The 25,522-nt window shown below is 40.5% G+C and overlaps 1 protein-coding gene across 3 annotated transcripts in view; it reads left to right on the forward strand.

Annotated features, from left to right (window-relative positions):
• The first annotated feature begins 7,805 nt into the window (after positions 1–7,805).
• PDGFC (platelet derived growth factor C) overlaps positions 7,806–25,522 on the forward strand; it is a 219,570-nt gene continuing 201,853 nt past the window's right edge. For 2 of the 3 annotated variants that reach the window (XM_012448489.3, XM_012448487.3), the window contains exon 1: positions 7,806–8,819. Coding sequence is in view for 2 of the 3 variants with exons in the window: in XM_012448487.3 (XP_012303910.2) it covers positions 8,702–8,819 (118 nt within the window). In the remaining variant the exon portion in view is untranslated. The remainder of the gene's footprint in view (positions 8,820–25,522) is intronic. The other variant, XM_012448490.3, reaches the window with a different exon arrangement.

Below are 25,522 nucleotides of genomic sequence, written 5' to 3' on the forward strand. Positions count from 1 at the left end.
ATGCTTAATAAGTTTGAAATGTGCTTTTTAAGACATGGTGTATTTATCACTTGCTAGATGACATGAGGTAAGGCAAACATGTTGCTTAAAAGTACCAGTTCTAAAACCAGTGATCTGAATTCCAAGGCTGGCTTCAATATGTATAAACTGTGTGACCTTGGGTAAGTTACAAAACCTCTCTGTGACTCAGTTTTTAATCTTAAAAATGGGAAATTCTATTAATATCTACTAATTTATCAATTGTTTAATATGCAGTACAAGATTCTCTTTCTAGAGTACTTCATTGTGAATATTTCAGTAAAAAAAGATAAAAACGTGATAGTTCCATAAGATATAAAATGAAAGTAGGCAGGCTACCATATTCCCAGATTAGGCAGTAGTTAATTTGTATACCAAACTAAATAGATTCTGAAAAATGAGAAATTTCTTCCCATTAGCAGGGTTAGGCATGCTGGGTGTGGGTGTATACAGTGATAATCATCTTCTGATAGAAATCCAGTTAGGCAGAAAGAAAGAATATTATGAAGTGCATTGACTTCCTAAAGAACTGTTTTTACTGATGCATAGTAGGTAATAATTTGCCTCAATAAAAATGAATAATTGGAGCTGTGGCAATTAGCTGTGTCCACATTTTTCTATTTAGTTTTATGTATGTTTTAAAAGCCATTTATGAAGGAAAGAAATGTAAAGAATTTTTTCCACTTGCTGTCCAGTGGGACAAAAATGGCACCATAGGGTCTTTTCATAGGGTACGACCCCTTCAGATACAAATGGAATGTATCTATGGAATTAGAATTTCAATTGAAGACTTTTGCTTGCCTGAGGGCTTAACAAGTCACTCGTCCATTCATGCAGCACTCCTTGTGCTTTGAATAACTCCAACTAATCTAAAATACCTTTGTAAAATTGTCAATGGAGATGCAAATTTGCCTCACCATGCCACTTAAAAAACTCGTGGCCCAAGTATTTTAAATTGGAAACATGTGGACGGCTGTCTATAGGAATTATACAAATAAGAGAGGTCTAGATTCTGACATCTATAGCTAATCATAAATTGATTCTTCAAAGGGAGTAACTGGGAAAACAGTGTATTTCTTCCTAGCCATGATGCTTCAATTCGGTAGCAATCATGAGTAGGAAAAGAGGAATGATAATTCATTCCCTTTGTCCTCAAAGACAAGGAGATATATTCTTTGAAATAGCTGCCCACAGATGGTCTAGGCTTAGGCACTGGCTGGATGACTAACTTTGGCCAGGATAAACAGGATACTCCTGCTAGCACACGCCTTGGGTGGGCTTCAACCCCAAGGTTAGCTGCCCAAGGCCTTAGTTACTAATACATTACACAGCTATCTCACCGGACAGCCTAAATAAAATGTTTGAAAACATTTTATTTAGGCTGTCCGGTGAGATAGCTGTGTAATGTATTAGTGTTCTTGAACGCCTCAGATTAAACATAGGGGAAGACATTTAGTCATTGTGACGAAAACTTGGAAGAGACATATAAGAAAGCTTCAGGTAAGATATTTTTATCCAAAGTCCAGGGCTTAAAGGTGTCTAATTTGTTAAAAACACGTGCTTTAAATAAAGAGAGCCCCCAAACAGGCTCTGTGTAAGCATCATGGCTGTTTATTCACCTGGGTGCAGGTGGGCTAAGGCCGAAAAGGGCGGTAGCAAAGGGCAGTGGGATAGGAGATGGCTTTATAGGTTTGGGGTGGGCAGTGGAAAGTTACACAGTAAGATCAGTTAGTGGTGGGGGTAGGGCAAGGAGTATACATTACCAATAAGTTCAGTTACAATGGCGGGTGGGATAAGAGTAGTAAAGATGGCAGCATGGGGTGAGGAGTATTCACATTACCATAGTAACAGTTAAGACGGCAGGCTGGGGTGAGGGGAAGCTTATGTCAAGGGGTGGGGGTGGCGGTGATCAGGTGAAGCAGGCAGGACTGCAGGTCTTTAGACTTTCTGTGTCTGGGCTTGCACATGGAGGCCTGACACAATGGAAAAAGAGTATAAGGAGAAGACCTGGAGTTAAATATTAACTCTACCTGTCATTAATATTGTCACTCTGGGAAAATTAATGCCATCTTTACGATTCAGTTTCTCTGCACTAAAATAGGGAACCTATGACCTTCCTTAAAAGGAGAAGTTGGAAGATTAAATGAGAAAATATTAATATATCTTAATAAGTCTATAGTTCTTGGGACATAGTAGTTGCTTTTAAAATTAAATTTAAGCATAAAGAATTCTCCTGTCATTTTATTTTCCTGGGTTTGTCTTGGTATAATTAGAAATTTTTTTGAGCAGCCTGCAAGAGGAGAACATGACTTTTTCCTCTCCTAATTTCTTGGAGGACAATTGAAAGAAGATTCAGATGATGAGAAAGAAAAGAAAGCGGTACAGGAGGACGAGGGAAACATAAAGGAAAAACCGTGCTGATAAAACCAAATTTTGGGAAAAGAAATTAATGCCTTAAGAGTGTTGTAAGTCTGCTTTAGAAGAAAATAAGCACTGTTATTACTACAAAGACGATAAGGAAAGCAGATAGTGATCATCACAATAGAAAGGGGTTCTCTTGATCTATCTTGAACTTCAAAAGCAATGGAGGATACTTTTAATGTTAGATTAGTTAAGCCATCTTTTCCTTTCTTCTAGCCAACAACACTTTTTGATGTTCACTACTGAGTAGTGGACTGACACTATCCACTTCTTTTACAAAGGCTAGTAGCCGAGGAAAGGACTGTGCTTGAAACAATGATCACAAAGTGAAAGGCTCCTTCTCCCATGACCTTTGAAATAAGAAGGTCACTCCCTGAGAAAGGAGGGTCTGTAGCTGTGTCTTGACCTCTTTACTGTGATTTGTCACAATGAGGACAACAGCCTTCATACCCTACACATGATTTCAAGAGAGAGAAAAATGACATCTCATTGACTCTAAGATACGGCCAAACATAGTGTTGCTGTCCACATTTTTAAGGGATAAAAATTGCTCTCCAGACTGTTTCACATTCCACCGATGTGACTCAATAGAACAGTGTGAGTTGGCCATCTGTTCTTGGCTAATAACAATATTATTTCCTTAGTGTTTATATACAGTTATATACAATAGCTTAATGTTTAGATACAGTTATATACAATAGCTATTTCTTTTTACCTTGACACTCCACTTAGGACTGCACTTTGCCTCTTTTGAGGGTGTTAGCATGATACCAACCAAATATTAAAAAGTAAAATATGAACACCTGCACCTATTGAAGACCTGGGGATTTATTTAGCTTCCTTGAATTCAATGAAATTTCTGATACTTGCCCTAGCCAGTGATTTCCAAACTCTTTTCCCCTCTTCTCTTCGATCACCATTAGAATTTGTTTTTCAAACCATGACAATAACAGATACAAGAGGACTGCTCTAGCTGAGCAAGTTTAGAAAGAAGCACCTGTTTGTCATCTCTCTTTCCAGCCACCAAGACATCTCTGATATGAGTTAGGAAACTTGTGCTAGTAATGTATTATCACAGAAGCACACTGCAGAAGAAAAAGTCTTGCCATCATTATCTATAACAGCTCAGAGAATTTCTAAAGCAGTAGGGGGATCAAGACAGAATCCACTCAAGCCTGTAATCCCAGCACTTTGGGAGGCCGAGGCGGGTGGATCACAAAGTCAAGAGATCGAGACCATCCCGGTCAACATGGTGAAACCCCGTCTCTACTAATACAAAAAATTAGCTGGGCATGGTGGCGCGTGCCTGTAATCCCAGCTACTCAGGAGGCTGAGGCAGGAGAATTGCCTGAACCCAGGAGGCGGAGGTTGCGGTGAGCCGAGATCGCGCCATTGCACTCCAGCCTGGGTAACAAGAGCGAAACTCCGTCTCAAAAAAAAAAAAAAAAGACAGAATCCAGTGGCAATTTCTCATGTAAGGAAAAGGAAACTGAGGGACAGAGAGGATTTCTAGATCAAGGTTGTACTGTTAATTAGTGGTAAAGCCAGGCTAAGTCCCCGACCTCCTATCTCCCAGTGAAATGATCTTTTGTTGTGGTGGTTCAAAGGTTACCAGGGCTTCCCTTTCTTTAGGGTTGTTTCTGGCTAGTTACTCCCTCTGAGTTCTGAGTCAGACAAAACACTTCTAAGATTTTGGAAAAATCTAGGCATACTAAGCCATGATTTCAATAAGGAAATAGCAGCTTTACTTCAATGGGAAAGGCCACAGAGAGCCAACCGAAGTCCACTTCTCTAGGCCACATGTCTGTAACTCTCCATCCTCCAAAACCACACCTCAGAAAAGTCAGAATGACAAAGTGTATCTTCTCCTTCTAGAGCAGAGCCTCAGCAAAACCCTCTACCCTCAGCCACAGCAGGTAAACCTTTCTCAGGTTAGCAGTTGATACATGGGGAAGTAAAAAGTACCTGATGCTAGAAGAATAAAACATAGGAAAAAGTGTCTCATTTCTTGGTGGGAAAAACAGGATATTGATATATATTCTCATAACCTGGAGATAGCAAGGTTGTATTTCTCAAGATGAGGTAGTTGGAAAAGTGGAGAGAGAAGAGGATGACTCTAAGACAGACTACTGACTTCATTTCTTTATTTCTTTTTTTCCTAACACAGTTCTTATTCCTGCTGTGGGCATTTACTTTGCTTGCTAATGATATCCCCAGCCCTGCCTTTTATAAATGAATGTATACTTGTTACATGTTAGCCGTTCTCAAAACAATGAGTATTAGGTAGACCAAAGCTTTCTGAACTTCAGGAATTGATGCTCAATTATCTTCTACTAAAATACTGAAAAGTTCTAAGAAAAGTCGTAAAATAATTTTGCACATACGCACTTGTGTGTTAGGCTCAAAACACAAGAAGAAAGGGCAAGAAAACTTAGATTTTTTTCATGGCAAAAATATGTCCCTATGGTTCCCAACACTTTGGGTGTTAAGTGACTAAAGGAGTAGTTTCCTTTAAAATCTTATTTCACATAAAAAAATTGAGTAGAGACACCCCCCCCAAATTATCATTGTTAACCACCAAATATATTCTTTAATAAGAATTCGTAGGCACTCTTCATGCATGCAGCAGGAATGGGCACTCCTTCTTAAGGTTTAAGAAAACATGAAAACCACAAAGAATGTTTGAAATTATTTTCTCTTGGTTGGTGGAACAGATGCCTTTCATCAAGGAAAATGCCTTTGGCCAAAACAAAGCCATATTCATTCAAAATATATTGTTTAGTAATTGCAGGGACTCTGGATTATATAAAACTTACTTTCAATAGAAGGATTTCATTTTTCAAGAAAAGGTTAGCTAGCATGAAGACAGACAGAGAATAAAGTGTTAAAAGAATCAACTATGTCAAGGGCAAGAGCAGTTCAAGAAATGACAATGCAAGTGCATTGAAAGGAAATTAGCCAATGTGGATGTGATTTTTGTCTAGGGATCATTCAGGAACACCTGGTTGACTTTATTTATAAGGTGATTGTCAAATCAATCTGTAGAATATGGATGAGGTGAAAGGCAGAGATACAGTATTATTCTAGATCATCTGTAAGTTTTCAAATACAACCATGGCACTGAAATTCTAGGGAGAATATAAGTGACTGCAATAAAGAAATCTGTCAGTCAGTCAAGAGTGTTTATTTTTTATCCCCTATGCCAGCCACTATTCTAGCCAATATGAAATGATACAAAACAAAGAGTAGTCATCACCTTTCCAGTCTCCTGAGAGCAAATGGATTACATTTGCAGACACACACACACACACACACACACACACACACACACACACCATCTATGTGGGTGGTCAGGAAACTCAACTATATGGTCATTTAACAACCTCATTTAGAAAAATGCTGATTTGAAAACTAAACATAAAATTAGAAAAACTGGAAAATAATGAATTATATTATAAATAGATTATAATGGATTTATAAGGCATGTATTTTGTTTAAGTCCATTATGTTATTATAAGTTGGAAATAATCCCTTCACCCTCACAAATTTACAAAGTATTTTTGGAATATATTATGCAACTATGGAGTCACACTGGTGTTGAGGAGCTGCTAACTCCAATAAAATACCATACTTGAATAAAAAAGCCTTGTGTCCATTAAACTGTAAATTCCTTAAAGTCAGAGATCAGGCCTTATTTGCCTTTAATGTATATTTAGTACTCTGTAGATAGAAGTGGTAAAGGGATAAGAATGAATGAATGAGACAGGTGGGTGAAATTTTCAATGAATGAGACAGGTGGGTGAAGTTTTCAAAAGAGAAAAAACAAGAGGACTAGGATATTCCAAGCAGAAAGGTCTGGTTGGTTGTCCCCAGTCAGTTTATGAGTATAGAAAGAGGGCTTGGCATTTTCATCACCACTGAGGAAGGATCAGCTCCTGGTTTGGTCCATTAAGCATATGTCCTTGCCCAAATGCCACTCCTTAGTTTTAGGGACATTGCTGTTTTGGTTTTCTGTTCCAGCCGAAGTGTCCTTGATGGTCGAATTGTTTGCATCGACTTTTTATTCCACAAGAAGTTGGGTGATACTGCTGATTTGCCTGCCGTGGCACTTGCTTGACACGTTGTTTTCATTTTGATTATTACTCAAAATAGCTTCATTTTAACAATTTTCTGACTCTCTGTTTGTGCCTTCAACACATTCACTATGAGTTTCTGCTTCTCCACAAAGAAAGCACGTTGGATCCTGTCACAGACACATTTAGCACAAATGGAACCACCATAAGCCCTGCTTGGCCTGTTGGTTTCATTTCAGACTACCTCGTAAGACAGGTCTCAAAGCACCAGCCGCTCTCTCAAACTCAGCCTGAACACAGACCACATACAGATTTCGGCTCTTTCTCAACCTTTTTGGTGTAAATGTAAACAATTCTATCACTAGGGGTTCAGGGCAGCCTAGTTGTGTTAGAGACTGTATTGCAGAAAAGTCCAAGACTGCAGGATCATTCTGAGTCCCCTAGACACCATTCTCAGAAGAGCTTGCTGTTGGCTTAATGCTGCCCAACTACTATGTCTGCTTCACGAGGACGGGGACTTTTGTCTGTTTTCACTGCTATAGCTCCAACCTCTAAACAGTGCCCGATACAGTAGGCATTCAATAAATATAGTACTTGTTAAATGAGTGTTATTATTTTGACTGCCTTTACTTTTGCTTTATCCATCCTGCTTTAGGGAGCTGGAAATTGAGGAAAACCTTTGAATTCATTTCCCTTCTCTTTTTCTGTTCTGAAACTCTGGTCAAGGGTTCTAGCAAAGACCTTAGGGAGTGGGGGATCCCCCTTGGAAATTAACGACAAGTCAATCTTAGGAAGTGGGGGATCCCCCTTGGAAATTAATGACAAGTCAGGCGACAGGGGGCGGGAGAAGGAGAGTTGCAGGAAGTTCTTTCTCACTTCTTGCTTCTGCAGCACCCTTCACCACCCATCCGGCTCTGTATTTGGGGTTAGGGGTGTTCCATGGAAAGGAAAGCAGGGGCTGCCTTCGCCGCGTTCCTCGCTTGGGCCATCGGGGTCTTCCCAAATCGAGCCCCGTAGCACCCCCTGTCTGCGCAGCACCTGTTGACAGCCAGTGGGCGGCCAAGCCTGTTCCCGCAGACGCGGCCCGGGGCTGCCCCTCCCAGAGGCGCCGACCCCCGCCCGCCCCGTCGGCCGCCCGCGGGAGAGCCGCTGAGCCTCCCCCGCTCGCCGGCCGCGTGCTCCGCCCGGGCTCGGCCCACGGGCCCCACCTCCCGTCTGCCGCCCGGCGGGGTGAAGGTAGAGAAGGGGAGGTCACAAGCCGGATCCTCCGGGCGGCCCCGGCCTTCCCTCTTCACCCCGGGCGGAGACGCCGCACCGCGCCCCGAGGTTAGCGCGGAGCCCGAGGCGTGGGGGAGGGGACGGGGAAAGACCGGAGCCCCGCGGTGACCCCGAGTGGCCGAATTGCCCCAGGCTTTCGGGAGCGGGGGACTCGCCCGAACAAGGTGAACTTTGGTCACGGAAAACTCAAGCCCGGTACCGAAATCCGTGCTGCGGCGCTCGGAACCCGGCGCCGACTGCGCGCCGGGCTGGGGAGCGGGAGCCCCGCGGCCTCCCTCCGCCCGCGCCCCGGCCGGCCTCCGCCCGGAGCCCCCCCGACCCCGCTCCGGCGCCCCAGCCCTTGGGACCCGCCGCGGCGCCCCCGCCTTGTTTCTCCCCCCTCCCCCTCTGGGGATAGGGGGTGGGGCGGAGGAGAGGGGCGCCTGGAGGGCCGCATCTATTGGCAGCTTTGTTATTGATCAGAAACTGCTCGCCGCCGACTTGGCTTCCAGTCTGGCTGCGCGCGACCCTTGAGTTTTCGCCTCTGTCCCGTCCCCGGAACTGACAGGTGCTCCCAGCAACTTGCTGGTGACTCCTCGCTGCTCCCCCGCGTCCCCACCCCCTCATTCCTCCATCGACTTCACCCCCACCCCCACCACTTCGCCACAGCTCAGGATTTGTTTAAACCTTGGGAAACTGGTTCAGGTCCAGGTTTTGCTTTGATCCTTTTCAAAAACTGGAGACACAGAAGAGGGCTCTAGGAAAAAGTTTTGGATGGGATTATGTGGAAACTACCCTGCGATTCTCTGCTGCCAGAGCAGGCTCGGCGCTTCCACCCCAGTGCAGCCTTCCCCTGGCGGTGGTGAAAGAGACTCGGGAGTCGCCGCTTCCCAAGTGCCCGCCGTGAGTGAGCTCTCGCCCCAGTCAGCCAAATGCTCCTCCTCGGGCTTCTTCTGCTGACATCTGCCCTGGTCGGCCAGAGACTGGGGACTCAGGCGGAATCCAGCCTGAATAGTAAATTCCAGTTCTCCAGCAACAAGGAACAGAACGGTGAGTCTTTACCCCATTCTCCCCTGCTTGTTTCTCGCTGTGTGTGTGAACGTTGGCGTTGTGCGTTGGTGTGTGATGTACACTAGACTGCGAAGGTATCTTTGGTCTTTCCACGCAAATGCGCGCTGCGTTCGTCGGCATGGACTGTTGAAGGTTAAGTGCAGTTTGCAACTTCGGGAGCTGCCACAAAACTCCAAGAGGGCAACGTGACTGCCACTGCAGCCTCAGTTGGAGTGAGGACATTCTGGGAGCGATTGTGAACGTCAGTTCAAATGCACATTGCAGGTTCGCTCATTGGCAGAGTTAGAAGTTCAAGAACTGCCTCTAAAAACGAATCCAAAATGAATGAGTCTTGGCATGTTTGACTTTACTCAGATTTGGGGAGGGCGAGGGCGGGTCGGTCAGGAAATGTATCCGCCGCATTAATTGAAGCCCTCTAGGTCGAAGTCATCAATTAATCAATAGGTAGATAGGAAATATAGAGGTCAAGAGGCTGTGTGGTCGTTTTTAGAGGAATTAAAAAAATGTGTTTCTCTTGCGTTCTCTCTCTCTCTCTCTCGCTGTCTCTCTCTCTCTCTCTCTCTCTCTCTCTCTCTATATATATATACATATATATATATTTTAAACTTGCCTTTGTACTCAAGTCCTTACTGTTCTGGTGGTGTGTTTTTGTATGTGTTGGTGAATGACTGCTATTTTGTTTGTGCTGGAAACGACTTAATCCTGCATAGGAAATGAGAATTACTTTCAGCTTTCAAGTGTACCTGAAATGTTTGGAAAACTCTCAGATGCAAGTTCCCTTGGGCTGGGATTGCACAGAGCTGGAGAAAGGCTCCTTTCATAAAGCCAGGGCAGCTTCAGGGTGTGTAATTTGCTTAGCCTCTGAACCCATATGATTTACATCATTCAATTTCTAAACTCTTTTTATCTTCATCTACCATTATGAAGTCATTTTTGAGAATACTTTGTAAATAGAAATTTTATACTGCACATGAAACCACAATGTTAATGTAGGCTGTCTAAAATTGGAATATTTAACGCCCTGTTTACAAGTGGTGGCTCTTAGTGTTGTTTGAAAAGGAATATGCATGTTTTTACTGCTTTGTATATCATCTATTCAGAATGCAAGGATTCTGTCACTTCATTAACCATGCCAAATGAACACAAGTGGCATACCTACAAAATCTGAATGCGGTGTCCTATAGTTTTAAGTCACAGAGATTTTTTTTTTTCCTTTTCATATTGGGACGTTTCAAGGCTTCAACTTAGAGTTTAAACTCTAAGTGTTCATGTTTAAGAAAGCACAGAAAATTCTAGGGTATGAAAATAGGTAAAATAAAGATTCTAGGGACTTTTGCAGACATTATTTGTATTTGTTGTTGTGCAGCAAGACACAGTATCACATTTATCTGCCAGTATTAGTGTGGTGCTTCTCACAACTTGCTAACGTGATGGCGCATGGCACCTGCAGGCTCCTGGAGCTGCTGATCAAAGGGCAGCCTAGGGATCTATCTCTAATCACAGGAGCTGCAGAGGACTGAGGGAAAGCGATCAAAGGAGCCACAGCACCAGCTGTACCCATGCAGGAAACAGATCAGACTAATCTTTGTTCTTTCTCATGTAAAATAAATGTCCCGTTCAAAATATTGCTTCTTACTAGACAAGCTCCTCCATAATGACGGCAATGCACAGTATTCCAGGCTTCCTGGCTTCTGCTTTTTATTGTTGTCTCATATCATTTCTCCTATTGCCTTGTCTTATCAAGCCTATCTTGACATCTCCCTGAATCTCTTTGCTAACCTGTGCTTCTCTTGGTCCTTTCCTTGTAGTTCTCTCTCGGTTCCACATGCTATCGTCACTTTTTAAGGGGCCGAGAGCTGTTATGCAGCATGTGTTCACTGGCCACTTTACCCAAGTAGGTTCACTCTTTCAGGGGAGATGAGTTCATTAAGCCAGGCCACACACATTCTGTTGCCATCTGAGGCTGGGCCATTTCCATTCCTAAGCTGCATGATGCTAAAAATAGCCACTTGTTTCCTATTCTGTGGGCAGAGGATTGGCCTATGTTTGGGGGATGGTCTGTGTTAAGAAAGGCAGCAGGAAGTAACTAGATGTAGAGGAACTACTCACTTTGTAGTTTTTAGCCCAAGGAGAAGTGGCACTGGCCAGCACTAGGGGGCAATATAGAGCTATTTTCCTGCACATGCTCAGGTTGATTTTTATATATCAGAATTTCAAGATTTGAGGATAACAGGTGGGTGCTAAAGAAGATTCCCCTGGAATATAACCAGATTTGCTAGAGCTACTACTGTTACCATTACTACTACTACTACTTCTTTCTTTTGACTTTCGAATTTTCCATTATGTGGGTAACTTTTTGCTCTTACACTGAATTATGATTGATTGCTGATTGCCCTACTGCTGTCTCAATTTTGACAATTGTACAATCCTGTAAATACAAACCCTCCTTTAGGATGCCATGTTGAAATTCCCCTTGGCCCAGATCCCATTGGCCCAGTTCGTGCATTGCATCATTTTGTGAAAAGTCTTCTAAGTGCTATGAAATGTCCAAATTGATGTATTACGACTGTAGGAGTTCATTCTTGTCTCCAAGAACCCCTCCTCATGATACTCTATTTTCTTGAGTATGCTAAAGTCCCCAGTGGTGTTTACTCAATCAGGTCCCTCACACTGTTCAGTTTTAATATCAACTTGGTGTCCCAAGAGGAGGTAGAATTGGAAATTGATTGCTATAGCCAATGCTGCATACATGGATTTAGGCTGGATCATGTGGGCATGGTTCAAAATTAGTTTTGAAGGGTTAGTGTCATTTACACTATTGTTAGGTACCTGGTTTTTGACCTACCATTGGATTGCAATTCTTGCCTCTTTTACTGTACAGTTTCATCCTCTAATATTATAAGTTGACTTCATATACTGTACTTAATTTTTAACCTTACTTCTGACCCTGTCTGATGTATGAAAACAAGAGTCTTCAGATTTAACTTGATGAAAGAGATAAAATGTAACACTGACTTGCGTGGAGGGTGTCTGGCCTGTATACTTGCTATGTGACCATGGTGAAGAATACTCATATTTTGTGCACACTGGTTTTAGATGAGAATGCCTATTGTGGAATGATTAAGTTCTGGGATGGTGCATCTGAATTGTAGCAGAAGGAATCATGTATATTCAGAAACAAAACAAAACTTATTTTGTCTGTTGCCTGCAGTGCAAAGAGATGTCAGTGACACAGTTGTTGGTGTAGGAATGGCTCTCGTACCTGTGTTGTTGGTGAGGGATTTTAGTTTACTCCTAGATCAGGTGCATGCTTCTTATTTTTTCTCACTTTCTTTAACCATTCTGAATTTAGATTTGGAATATGCCGCTATTCACTAGGGATGGTCTTATGAACATCAGTTATTTTATGTGTTCTTTTTCTCAGGGGCTTTTGTGGCATGCGAAGCAATTTACTTTGGTCTACTGGTAATGCCCTTTTGCCTGTATTTTGCATTCATGGATTTTCCGTCTCTTTTTATCAGTACCAGCTTTCTCTTCCTACTGCCAATGCGCCTGTATCCAACAAAATGTAAATTAAAAATGGGAAATTAAAAAATGTGTCCAGTCCCCTCACCACCATTTTTAGGTGGCAGCTTCAAATCTCTATTTTATCAAAAACAGATAACTACAATATTTAGAACAGTGTCTAAGAGCAAATAGGCTCCAACTGCAGACTAAAGGAACTTTCCTGTAAGTTTCCCTATAAGTTTGATTGCGTGAACTTTGTGACATTTATTTTTGTTGTTTAAAGGCTTTTTTACCAAAAACAGAAAAAAACTTCCTCCTGATTCTCTGCTGTTTGAGATAGTTGAGGAAGTTGAATGAGTGGAGTGCCATTGTGTAATGATGAATTTTGTCTTTTCACAGTAGGCGATTAAAAAGCCCTATTATATGGTCATTGTTCTTCCATATCAATTGTAATCACAGATATTGGATGAATGATATACTTTGCTTTTACCACTAAAAGGTGTTTAGAAAGTGCAAAGGTTTGTAGGAAGCCTCAAGAATTAATGTATAATTTGTTAAATAATTGTAAATAGAGGATGGGATTCAACACTAAACTCATCCCAGTGCTACCATCTCTTCTACGAGATCTAGCTCTGTCTCAGGCACTGAAATCTTAGATTTGTCTACTCTTACCTCGGCCTTCCTGAAAGTTATTTCTTAAATATCTTCTGTATATTAGCTTCTACTTTATGTTTGTTTTCAAGCTTTAGACTGGTAAGATTCTAAGTTTTATCTATAAACTTTTGCACCTTCTGGAGAAGAAAAATTCTAATGATAAGGTGATATGTTAAATAAGTAGTAATGAATCAAGACCTTCATGAAGTTTATAGTAAAAAAAAAAAAGTTTTCGAGACTGATGAAATTTTTCCTGTAGGTTTCTCTATTTGTATCAACCAAAATGGTAGAAGTCATAAAGTCCCTTCATTTACTTACTCTGATTTTTCTGTGTAACTCTGTGTAATCTCTATTTAACTTGTTTATTAAGCAGTCTCTGTTGCTTCTTGGCCTTTTAGTTAAGATTAGCTGTAAACAATCTGTATGTTGTGTTATTTTTCACCTCTACTGCCTCCAGCTATGATTTTATTTTCCAAATCTCCCTTTATTTTGTATCACCTAAGGAGACATCTAATGTTTGATAATTATTTAGTATGCACCAGTGTTAGTTACCATACTGATTACCAAAATGTTGAAATGTTGAAATATTTCCAATGAGTTGGGAAGGGACTAGTGCAACTCCTCTAAGACAAATGGACCAACGATGTGAAACAGAAACTCCAATGCCTGGTACTGCTCAAGGCCTCTAAGATACTTCCGTAACCCTGTTGGCCTGTGTTGGGAATCGATCAATGTTCCTGCCATACTGATTGTTAAGCCTTTTGACACTTTTAGCTGTGGACAATTTGGTTCATATTGGGGTTAAACTTCTATCTTTTTTCCTCTCTGCTTGGCAGCTCAGGCCTGACCTGTGACTTGAAGAACCTGGAGTAAAGAAGGGGTATGGCTTCTTTCAAGCCCCCTTCCTGCAGCTCTTTTGGTTTTAGTTCCTCAAGGGTTATGGCCCGGGGAGAGATGGGAAGGCGACATGGCACCCTCGGCATGCAGCTGCAACCCGCAGTTGTTTCCCTGCCTCTCTGGCTAACACTAACCAGCTGCTCAGGCATGGGCAGCACCTTCGCATCATCCAGGTTAAGTGATTCACTTCCTCAGAGAGATCTTTTTTTCTGACCACTTAATCTAAATTAACCACCTCTCACTATCTACTCATAGTTAATTAATTTATTATGTAGTACTTAATACTCCTCGATATTCTTGTTTATTAACTAATTAATTTATTATCTACCAGTATCCCTCACTCCACCATAAAATCTAAGTCCTTGAGCGCGTGGACCTTGTTTGAAATGCTTCCTGTAGGACCTCCAGCATCTGAGACAGGTATGGCAGAGAGCATGCCCGGTGAATATCTGTTGAAAGGTTCTGGATGTGGTTAGTATCTTATTAAAGACAGACCATGCTGTTACCTCTAACAACAGGCCATCTTTTAAGATATCCTTTTGGACTTGGAACTTGCACACTATTTGACTTCTTAAATAGGAAGAGAAGCTTGTTCATGTATTGGTAGTGTTGGGTTGTGCCAATCAGAGTACCATGTTTTACTCTTGGTAAAGATACATGTTACCAAGTGAGCAGGTACCAGGCAAATGGTTAGGTTTCTGAGAACTGGTTACTCTTTCAAAAGTATAATTGCTGTGCATAGCGTTGTATATTCTGAAGATGGGGACTGTGGTGTGATGCAGACCAAGGGCTCTTGAAAATGTGGCATAGATGACAAGGCCCCAGAATCTGTGTACTTTGTATATGTTGCCTGTGGCTCAAGGTTAACTTGCACAGGCCAGAACTCAGCAACATGTGTGGTAGGAGGAATGTTAGAGCTGGAAGGATCCCAGAGGCTTATCCTCACTGATGTGCAGACTGAGGCCTAGAGAGCGGACTTTACTTTGTCAGGGTCACTCAGGAGCCACTATTAAACTGCTAACATGGTGATGTATTTTTCTTTATGTGAGAACCAATTAGGCAAATGGAATCCTGGTTTCAAAATTCAGATACTTTTTATAAAAGCATTTCTTTATTATGTTAGTGGATTGCATGCTTTTCAGATTGGAAGATGATGTAGGAATTTGTTTCTTCTGAAATATTTACAGGAACAATAAGGAAAATAATCTCATAATAATCACATTAATCAAATGGAACAGCTAATATATATATATATGTGTATATATATATGTAGTGATACTTCTATTTGTGTAGGCGTCCGACACATTGACGAGTAACTGGAAATACTGCCTTTATAATGGTTACCATTATGTTAGAACTGTACTTTAAGCAGGTATATGGATGAATGATGTTTATTTTAATATTTTGCTTTATTCAATGATGGTGATGAAGAATATGGCTGACATTGGCATGCTCGATTCCACAAGGAAAACTTTTGGTAATAATTTTAGCATTTAGCAGGATGTCTCAATGGTAAAAGTACCATAAAAATGAATAAATAAGCATGTTTAGTGAACACTAGGAAATATAACCTATTATTTTTTGAAGTAGATTTAATGAATGACCCTAAGTTTCATTTACAGTGTATTCTATGGATATTCTATTCAGAAGTTCAAGTTTTTTTTTTAAGTTCAAGACTGTCAGAAAATAAATTCATGTCTTGCCTAAAATATTATTATTAATTTACATTTTTAAACTTTTTGTTTGCAAAGTTCCCAAATCTGAAAACAAAGGGAAATAAAATTATAAAGAGGAACTATAATAACTACATTTATAATTAAAGCCAAGTTGCTATAAGTGATATTTTTGGTAGCATTAGCTAATTTTTCTTTTACCTTATGGGAATGCATTTTAAATATAGTTTAATTTTATTTGTCATCAGATTTCTTCTTAGAATGCATGTCCATCTTTAAGCCACTCTTTGTCGTCCCCTGGTGACTGAGTAGACTCCTTCCTGGGCAGTTATTTGCCATGTTTCCACATCAGACCTCTTTGCCAGGCTGGTTTCACTAAATTTGCTCTCTTGTTGTTCTGCTTAATTCCTCTTTCATTTTCAAACTCTGATTATTTTATTGTACTTAGCTTTTAGTCTTTTATATATATTTTTGATTTGTTTTGTTTTTGAGACAGGGTTTCTCTCTGTCACCCAGGCTGGAGTGCAGTGGTGTGATCACAGCTCGTTGTAGCCTCGACCTCCTCAGGCTCAGGTGATGCTCCCTTTTCAGCCTCCCAAGTAGCTGGGACTACAGGCATGTGCCACCACTTCCTGCTAATATTTGTATTTATTTGTAGAAATGGGGTCTCACCATGTTGCCCAGGCTAGTCTGGAACTCCTAGGCTCAAGCGATCCTCCTACCTCAGGATTACAGAGGTGGAAAAGTGCTGGGATTACAGAGGTGAGCCATGTGCCCAGCCGGCTTTTTTCCTTTAGAATAGTAGTCGGGTTATGTGTTAGTCCACTGAGGTATGTATGGGGTTGTTGCTGGGGTTTGTGGGGCTGAGGCAAAGTAAGGGTCTGATTCCTTAAGGGAAATCAATATTCTCAAACAGAACAAGTCATTAATGGTAAGTCCAAGGATGTAGTTTAACATTTTTACTATGTACACTATGTGCTGATAAACCAGTAAGAACTGCCAGGAAGGACCTGGCAGCAGCAAAGTTTAGATGCACTTTGGGGGGTAGTTGGATGGGTCTAAAGGACTCTGAGTAAGCTTCTAGTTTTGCATTGCTTAATAATGACTACCCAGGAGTGACTGTTAGGTGCCACATTGTCCTCAATGTTTGCAGAGAGCACACAGTTTATAAACTCTCCGTGAGATGTTAGGAAAAACACCAGGGCTTCCCCAGCTAAGTAGCTTAGCTAAGGTCCTACAGCTGGTAGATATTTGGACCTTGGTCTGACTCCAAGCCAGGACTCAGAGCCACGTGCCTCTTCCTCCATAAGTTAAACGGTCTAATGTTTTATTAGAACATTGTTTTCATTCAGCAAATATTTATGAGCATCTGCTCTTTGCTAAGCTTTGCCCTAGGTGCTGCTTACGCAGAGAAGAAGAAGATGCAGCCCCTGCCCTTGAGAAACTTGGTCAGAGGATGGCAGATCCTGCCTTTGACTTCATGGTCTATTAGTTTTGTGCTCAAAGTGCTATGGGAACACGGAGTGCTTTATTTCGCTTCAAATATCTTCTATTGATTTACTAAGTGGTTGGTTTTTTCTGGAAGGGAAGTTGAAGGAGAAAAGCTCCCACAGAGGAGGTGTTGTGTTTTGAAGTGGGTCTGAGAGGGGAAAAAGAGAGAAGGATCCTAGGCTGAGGGAACAGCCTAAGGAAAAGGAAAGAGGCATGACGAGGCATATCACGGGTGGGAGACAAGAAACATCGAGAATGTTGAGAGTGAGGAGAAGCTAGAAAAAGTGTGGAAAGATGTCCTGGACTTACGCGTTCAAAGACCCTAATGCTGCGCGTACTTCCTGCAGGGTTGGCAGTTAACAAACGGAACAAAAGGAAAAGCCTTCATAAGATTCCATGAAAACCCTTTCTATTCAGTTACTTTATCAGCAGGCAGGCAGTGGCAGAGTTCTGCTTTGGTGTGTCCAGATAACTGCTTGTTGCTGGAATGTTTTTCCGTCATCAGGCATGCTTGGCAGTTGTGAACAGGTTAGAAGGGCAGGCTGCGCAGCCTCAGTTCCCCTCTCATGAGCTGAGCCTGTGTCCACACTACTCTGTGTTGCCTTCTTTATGTAAACAAAGAGCTATTTTCACACTTCATTCACAAAACGGATGGCATGCAGAATGAGACTGGGTAAAGGATCAATAATTAGGACAAAGGGGAGGCAGCTTCGAGGACACTGAATTAAAGTCACGAAGCTGTTACATCACAGGCAAAGAAAACAGGTTTAACACTTTTAGGAGGAAAAGATCTCAAGTGTGTGGAAAATCAGTTCCTGTGAGGTTACTTTTCATTGAGTATCTGCATCACTTTTCCACTGATGTACATTGTGGTCCCATGTATATAAATGCTGGAAAGATTGAGTGGTATTTCAGGATTTGAAGTGACTGAATTCTCTTGGTGAATGTACTATCTTGATGCCATGCCATTTTTTGAAGCTATGCTGTTTGCATTCTAGGAAATCCTTGTTCATGGAAATCCTTGTTCATGAGTGGACACTATTTTAAGCATTTCAGTGTTTGCATGATAGAGATATACTTCTGTGCTTAAATATGACCAGTTGGCCATTGCACCTGCCCTTTGAGTCACTACAGAGATCAGAAACCATTAACAAGAGAAGTTGGACGTACGTGGTACTAATCTCCTGTTGTTTCTGGCAGTTATTCTGCAGCGTATTTAAAAGGACATCTGTCTTTTAAGTAGTCATAATTATTTATCTTTTTTTTTCTTCTGAGGAATAAATCACAGCTTGTTTCCCATAATGCCATATATATATTCATAGTCTAGGGTGGTTAGAAATGCAAATTGAGAGTCAGTAAAGCTTTATAATTTATTTTGCTATGGTAGCAGATGATACTTAAAATCAGTGTGCTAAGAAGAAACATTTGCTTAAAATGTGAGTAAGATGTGAACAAATTAGAGGAACGGAGTATTCATTTCTCTTACTGGAATTTTCTTATTGGGTCTGGGAAAGGGGGGAAACCTGCAGCGTTCATTTCTGATTTACTGTACTTTAAACCTGAGATCTAATGACAGGCAGGTTTAAAGCACAGTAAAGAACATAGGAAAAACACAGTAATGATTAGTGTTTTCAGATTGCTTTATGGAAGCATACTAATGACTCTTACTAGAGTGTGATTTGCCTTTGGATTATCCATTAAAGGGATGGACAAAATTTAGGTGAATTTCTTATAGTAGTTGGTGGTTTTGTGAATACCATAAAAACAAGGGAAAAAGTTGGATAAAGCTGGTATGAAAAGCATAGATCTGTACCTCCATAGTGTGAGGTGGGTGTCCTGGAGGCAGACCTCTGCTGGAAATATTTTGATGTTGTAGATAATAAAAGCCATTACGGGATGCTTTGTTTTCAATGGGCAGTGACATTTCTACAACTGTGCATATTGTTGTTGACTTTACTTTTATTTCTAAACGAAAGTACACTATTTCTGGAGCTCTACATGAAAAAGAACACACACACACGTATATATCTATCTATATCTATAAAACTGCATCTAAAGCTATAAAAACACTAGTGTGCTATGGGGTCTAGTCTCTTGTATTGTAGAGGCAATGAATTTTCATGTAGAGCTCCAGAAATAATGTACTTTTGTTTAGGAATAAAAGTAAAGTCAGTTTTCTTTATCCAGCCTATCATTGATGGGCATTTGGGTTGGTTCCAAGTCTTTGCTATTGTAAACAGTGCAGCAATAAACATACGTGTGTATGTGTCTTTATACTAGAATGATTAATAATCCTTTGGGTATATACCCAGTAATGGGATTGCTGGGTCAAATGGAATTTCTATTTCTAGGTCCTTGAGGAATCGCCACACTGTCTTCCACAATGGTTAAACTAACTTACACTCCCACCAACAGTGTGAAAGCATTCCTATTTCTCCACATCCTCTCCAGCATCTGTTATCTCCAGATATTTTAATGATCACTATTCTAACTGGCACATACACACCATGGAATACTATGCAGCCATAAAAAAGGTGACTTCATGTCCTTTGCAGGAACATGGGTGAAGCTGGAAACCATCATTCTCAGCAAACTGACAAAAGAACAGAAAACCAAACATCACAGGTTCTCACTCATAAGGGGTTGTTGAACAATGAGAACACATGGACACAGGGAGGGGAACATCACATACCGGGGCCTGTTGTGGCAGTGAGGGGCCTAGGGTAGGGATAGCAGGGGTTGGGGGGACTGGGGAGGGATAACATTAGGAGAAATACCTTATGTAGATGACGGGGGGATGCATGCAGCAAACCACCATGGCGTGTGTATACCTATGTAACAGTCCTGCACTATCTGCACGTGTAACCCAGATCTTAAATTATAATAAAATGAAAGTCAAGTCAGTAACAAAATGCATAGTGGTAGAGATATCCCAACTTTATATATATAACAGTTATATATATAAAATGAGTTCAACTGTATCTTTGCATTGTGTTAGTCACTGTGGTCCAAATTGTCTGTTTCTAGAAAAAGCAGCAATCAAAAAATAGCAGACAATTTCCCAGGTCAGAATCTGGCTAGGCTATTGAGAGATACTGAGCCGAGATATCTAGTTGATAAATACCAACCCTTTAAAAAGTGTTTTTTATTTGTGTTTTTCTTGAGAATATTAGCAGTCTTGAGGTTTTGAGCCACGGTAACAAAGAAAAAATTAGGACTCAAATCATCTCTATTCTTATTTTTAAACAGTTTTTGCTTCACTGTGGAAAATGCATCTTTAATCTGTACTGATAACTTTTAATAGGCATCCGTTGGGCACCCCATTAAACTAACAGCTTTAAAATGGTTTCCTTTTAGAACTAACATTTACATCCTGGGAAATCAATTATGGTGTCTGGATTTTACATTTCCCTTGCAATCTTTGTTTGCAGTCATTTCTGAGTGACCAACCTACCATAGCAAATCTCAGAGGTGCAAATCTTCTGGAAGAAGTGTAAATGCCACAAGTTTACTCGGAAAAATGGAAAAATAGGACTTATTTAATATAGCTGCCGAACACTTAAAACTGCATAAAGCACAGGAAGTACTTTTGGTGTGTAGGAATGTGTGGCATTAGAAAACTACAAACATTGTTCTGAAAATTTCCCCGGTAGTGGTGAATTATATGAGACCACGTCCGTCTAAGGACGGCTTGTTTAGCTAACCTGTGGTTCTGGGGCTCATTCAAACACTCTTAAACAAAATAAAGGGAATGGATGTAATAACTTCTTTATGGAAAGGCCATAAAAAGCTACAGGGCCATGTAAACAAATTGGGTCATTTACTAGATGTTTAAGTGATAGATTTGCAGTCCAAATATAGGGGTGTGTATTATGTTTTATAGGGTGGTGGCCATGTTCTACTTTGAGTACGAGGTTGCAAGCTTATTTTTGTTTATTTGTCTGTTTTTGTCAAATGCATGGAAATCCATTATTGCTGTTTTTGTATTGCAATTGCAAGCATACCTAAAATTTTGAGCAATTGCATTTATAAATCTGTTCAACTTTGAGAAATGGCTAGAAACTCATGTGTGAAGATTGAATTGATCTGATTTCTGGTAGCATTAGGTTCTTTTAAAGGAAAATAAGATGATTGAAATAGAAATTTTCCTTCTGGGCTCAGACATGTCTAAACTAATTGTAAAATAATTGTTCTGGCTTACAAGAGTCAATTCGTAACTACAACTATGTAAAGTAAAAAAATCTAACAACAGTTAGGATTTATAGTTACTGTAAGTCTGCCAGTCTTATAATAAAACTGCTATTATAACCACCCTAGTGTGAAATTCATTTGTCTTACTTAAGAAGTGGGCAATACGTCCTATTCGAGTTATCTTGTTTTTAGTAGAGCAACTTTATTGCGCTAGGATATTCATTTACCTTCTCTGAAATTGGGTGTGATGATTGTGCCAAAATGGTTCAATAAAGGGGAGTTGAGTGGGTGGGTATATAAAAATGTGTTGTGCTGCCTATTAATGGTAATGACTACTGGCGATGGGAGCTAGAAATCAACTTGGAAATTGAAGTAAGCACAGGAAACTAAATAATTTTTATGTTGATACCATAACATTTATTCATTCTGTATCTTCTGTCAATCATGGTTGGCTCATTTGGCCTTAAAGGAAGTGATTGCAAAAGAAATCCTTAGTAAAAATCAATGAGCCTTTCTAAGTTTTGAAAACTGATGGCATTATAACATACTGGCAACTTTTAAGTGTTACTGCTGGAAGTTTGGCAGCAGAAATAATTGCTTCAGCTTCACGGGCTTAAAAAACAACGGACAATGGTGGATATTATAGTTTCTGTGTAATGTGTGGCTGGTTATTTTCTTTTTTTTAAATGAGTAACTTGATGGCCTTAAGTCTATGAAGAAACCTAAGACCTGCATTTAAATTCGATTTTCTGTGATCTTGAAAACAATTCACATCTTTGTGCCTTAGGTATCTGCCTGAAGCTGAGGCGTTGTGGAAGATGCAAAGAGAAATTAGACTTAGTCACTGCCTTCAAGTAGTTTATAGTTAAACAGAGAGATAAGAAATGCAGTTAGATATATTAGATAATAAAAAGTGATAGTATCATGTTTGGTGGGAATTCAGAGAAAGGCAAGATTATAGCTGAGCCATTAGAAAAGGCTGAAAAAAGTTGTTAGGAGATATATATATATATATTTTGAACTAAGGGGCCAGGAAAGATGAGCATCATTTGGACATGCAGAATCAATGGTGGGGTAGGATTTTAGGAGTTGGGAACCTGGTGGATAGATACGCACTGGAAGGAAGTGTGGGAAATTCATGCAGTCTAAAGTGTAGTTTGTTTTGAGGGAGACCTCCGAAGTAGGTTCAGTGGGAAGGTCACTGGAAATAGGAGGCACGAAGGGAGGAAAACTGACACATGACTTGGGCTTGAGTGAATAGAAGAGTGATTCTTCATACCTCATGTGACCTCCATTATCAACCCTCCCGTCGCAGCTATGCGGGCAGCCAGATTATGAATTAAATCTGATTCCTAATGGTATATAAAAGATAGAAACAGAATGAAGGTTGCGGAACAGTGAAGAATAAGGTCAAAAGGAAAAGGAAGTCTCACAGGAAGAAATCCCCTGAAGAGGAAGTCATGAAGGGATCAGTGCAGTCACAATGCAGGTAGTGAAGGATGAGAAGAATGGAGAGAGAAAATTCACACAAATTGACCCACATGATAAAGTACAGCAGAGTCTGAAGAAAATGAAGACCAATGAGCAGCCTAGTATTTTTCCATGTTGACACAAAGAAAAAAATCTTCAGTGTAGTAAGTGGTGTAAAAGAATGGACGTGGAGTAAAGGAAGTGAGACATCAAGTTTTTTTAATTAATTTTTTTATTTTTTGAGATGGAGTTTTGCTCTGTCTCCCAGGCTGGAGTGCAATGGCATGATCTCTGCTCACTGCAACCTCCGCCTCCCAGGTCCAAGCGATTCTCCTGCCTAAGCCTCCCAAGTAGCTGGGATTACAGGCATGTGCCACCATGCCAGGCTACTTTTGTATTTTTAGTAGACATGGGATTTCTCCACATTGGTCAGGCTGGTCTTAAACTTCTGACCTCAGGTGATCTGCCTCCCAAAGTGCTGGAATTACAGGTGTTGAGCCACTGCGCCCGGAAATACATTAAGTTTTTAAGAGAGAAGGAGATAGTGGTTCCAGGATGGAAGGAAACATGTTTTGTTTCTTTGCTTATTTTGGAGGTTTGGGAGAGAGTTAGAGGAGACGAAAAGATTAAATGTGTAGCAAGGAATAAACCGCCTATTTTAGAAAGCTCTTGTGCAGTTCATATTGGAACACAGGTGAAATAACTGTAGAGCTATTAAGCCACATACCAAATAATCACAATAGGAATGAAGCCTATTTGGTGGGAAAGAGGCATTAAGTTTTGGAGGAAGTGATCCTTGAGATAATTTTTGACAAAGTAAGGGAGTGAGAGGAGATGCAAGGGCTAATTTACCAGTGGTCCCCAATTTACCAGTGGTTGATCCAATGGAGTTGGATAAACTGCTGTAGTGTCATTTTAGTCCAACATTTCAGTCCAGCACAATGACTAAAGTAGAGGTATATCATATATGAGAGAAATGTAACAGAAGTAGGTGTTTTTACCTGGCCAGTCCATCAAGAAGGAAAATGAGATGGTAAGTCTGAGATATGGAGATGAAGCAAAGAGTGGGGCTGGTAAGCAGAGAAGGTTCATGAATGCTGTGGGAGAAGTTGGAATCAAATGTAGTACCTAAACATTGCTATTTTTCGGTAAAATAGTTATCTTCACATTTGTAAATTTCTGCATTCTCACTGTCTTCCCAAACCAGGTGCTGGTTACCTATGACCCAAACTGTGGCAAAGTGTTCTTATTCTTCCTTTTATGACTCAGGCTTTTCCCATGACTTGTCACCCACAATCGATCATTTACGGCGGTTAATGTCAGATAATCTTCTTCTTATAGAGTTCTGGTTGTGTCTGCTCTAGTCAAACTTGGATTGGTGCTTCCCGAACTGTAATATACATACAAATCACCTTATTAAAATTCAGATTCTAATTTAGTAGGTCTTGAGTGGGACCTAAAAATGTGCATTTTAGCCGTCTCACAGGTGATGCTATTGCCATTGATCTGAGGAGCAAACTTTGAGTAAAGAGAGTCTACACTGCTGTTCTCCATGTTTACTGTGCTGTCACCCCAGTCTTCTAATACAAATATTATGCAAAACTGACCTCTGCTCACCCCAGAGATCTGTACTTTCCGGACTCCATGTATTACTCTGCCAACTCTTTCAACCAATAAATTAATGAAATCCAATACACAATAATGCTTGTTGTTCTAATTACTGTGTCTCATTCTGAAAACAGGTAAACAAAATTTCCTCTGTGTGCTTGATGTTGTTTGCGATACACTAGACATATGCTTAGAATGCACAAGGACCCAGGGATGTTCTGCTCGTGGGTCAGGAAGGGCTTCTCATCGGGCTATTATTAAGTTGGGTCTTGAAGAATAAATAATTCACCAGAGAAAGAAGAGAGTGTTCTAAGCAGAAGGTGCAGATTTGTGAGAGAGCACAAAGCCTGTTCAAAAATGAACTGTTTTTGGTGAGAAACAGGATTGAAAAATTATTCATTAATTGTGAAGGGCTCTGTCTGACATACTAGGAGCACGTTTAGATGCAAACTTGTCGGATGCTACGGCACCACTGAAGGACCCTAGCTGATGGGTAATGTATATAGCCTTCTGTGTCAATTCCTAATAATAAAGGTGTGTCTTTTCATTTGTGCTCATATTCTTACACCTATAACAGATAATTAAATATTCTTAATCAGCTTTGCTTTTTGTTTTTTAAATGTATTTTACATTTTTCATATTATTTTATCAGCAAATAGTGTTTTTCCCAGTGTTACTGAGTATAGCTGACAATTAAAAACTGAATATGTTTACCATATAAAATGGAATATTTTGATATATGCATACATTGCAAAAGTATTACCGCAAACCAGCTGATCAATTTATCCATCACTTCACACAGGTACCTTTTTTTCCATGATGGAAACATTTAAGACCTGCTCTCTTAACAAATTTCAAATATATAGTTGTTTTCTTTCCAAAATAAAAGTAACTCAGGATGATTGTAAAGGACAGAGCAGCTAGAGGCTGGGACAGGAGTTTGAAGGCATTTGCAGCAGTTCAGATGCCAGATAGTGGGAAAATAGCCAAATAAGTTAGTGCCTGGGATGTGGAATGGAAAGGAACCATCCTCTCTCTCCTTCATGCTGTGTGCTCAAAGCCAACATGGATTAAAGGCCCTGTCTGACTGGTCCCCTCTCTGCCCCATAAAGCCTCTCTTTCTTTCAGTCTAGTATGCCTGCCTTCTCTAAACTCTCAGAATAGTGCAGAATTTACCACTTTCTACCTTGG

Source organism: Aotus nancymaae, unplaced genomic scaffold (genome assembly GCF_030222135.1).
Source record: "Aotus nancymaae isolate 86718 unplaced genomic scaffold, 86718_ANA_hifiasm-v0.15.2.pri h1tg000033l, whole genome shotgun sequence".
NCBI lineage: Eukaryota > Metazoa > Chordata > Mammalia > Primates > Aotidae > Aotus > Aotus nancymaae.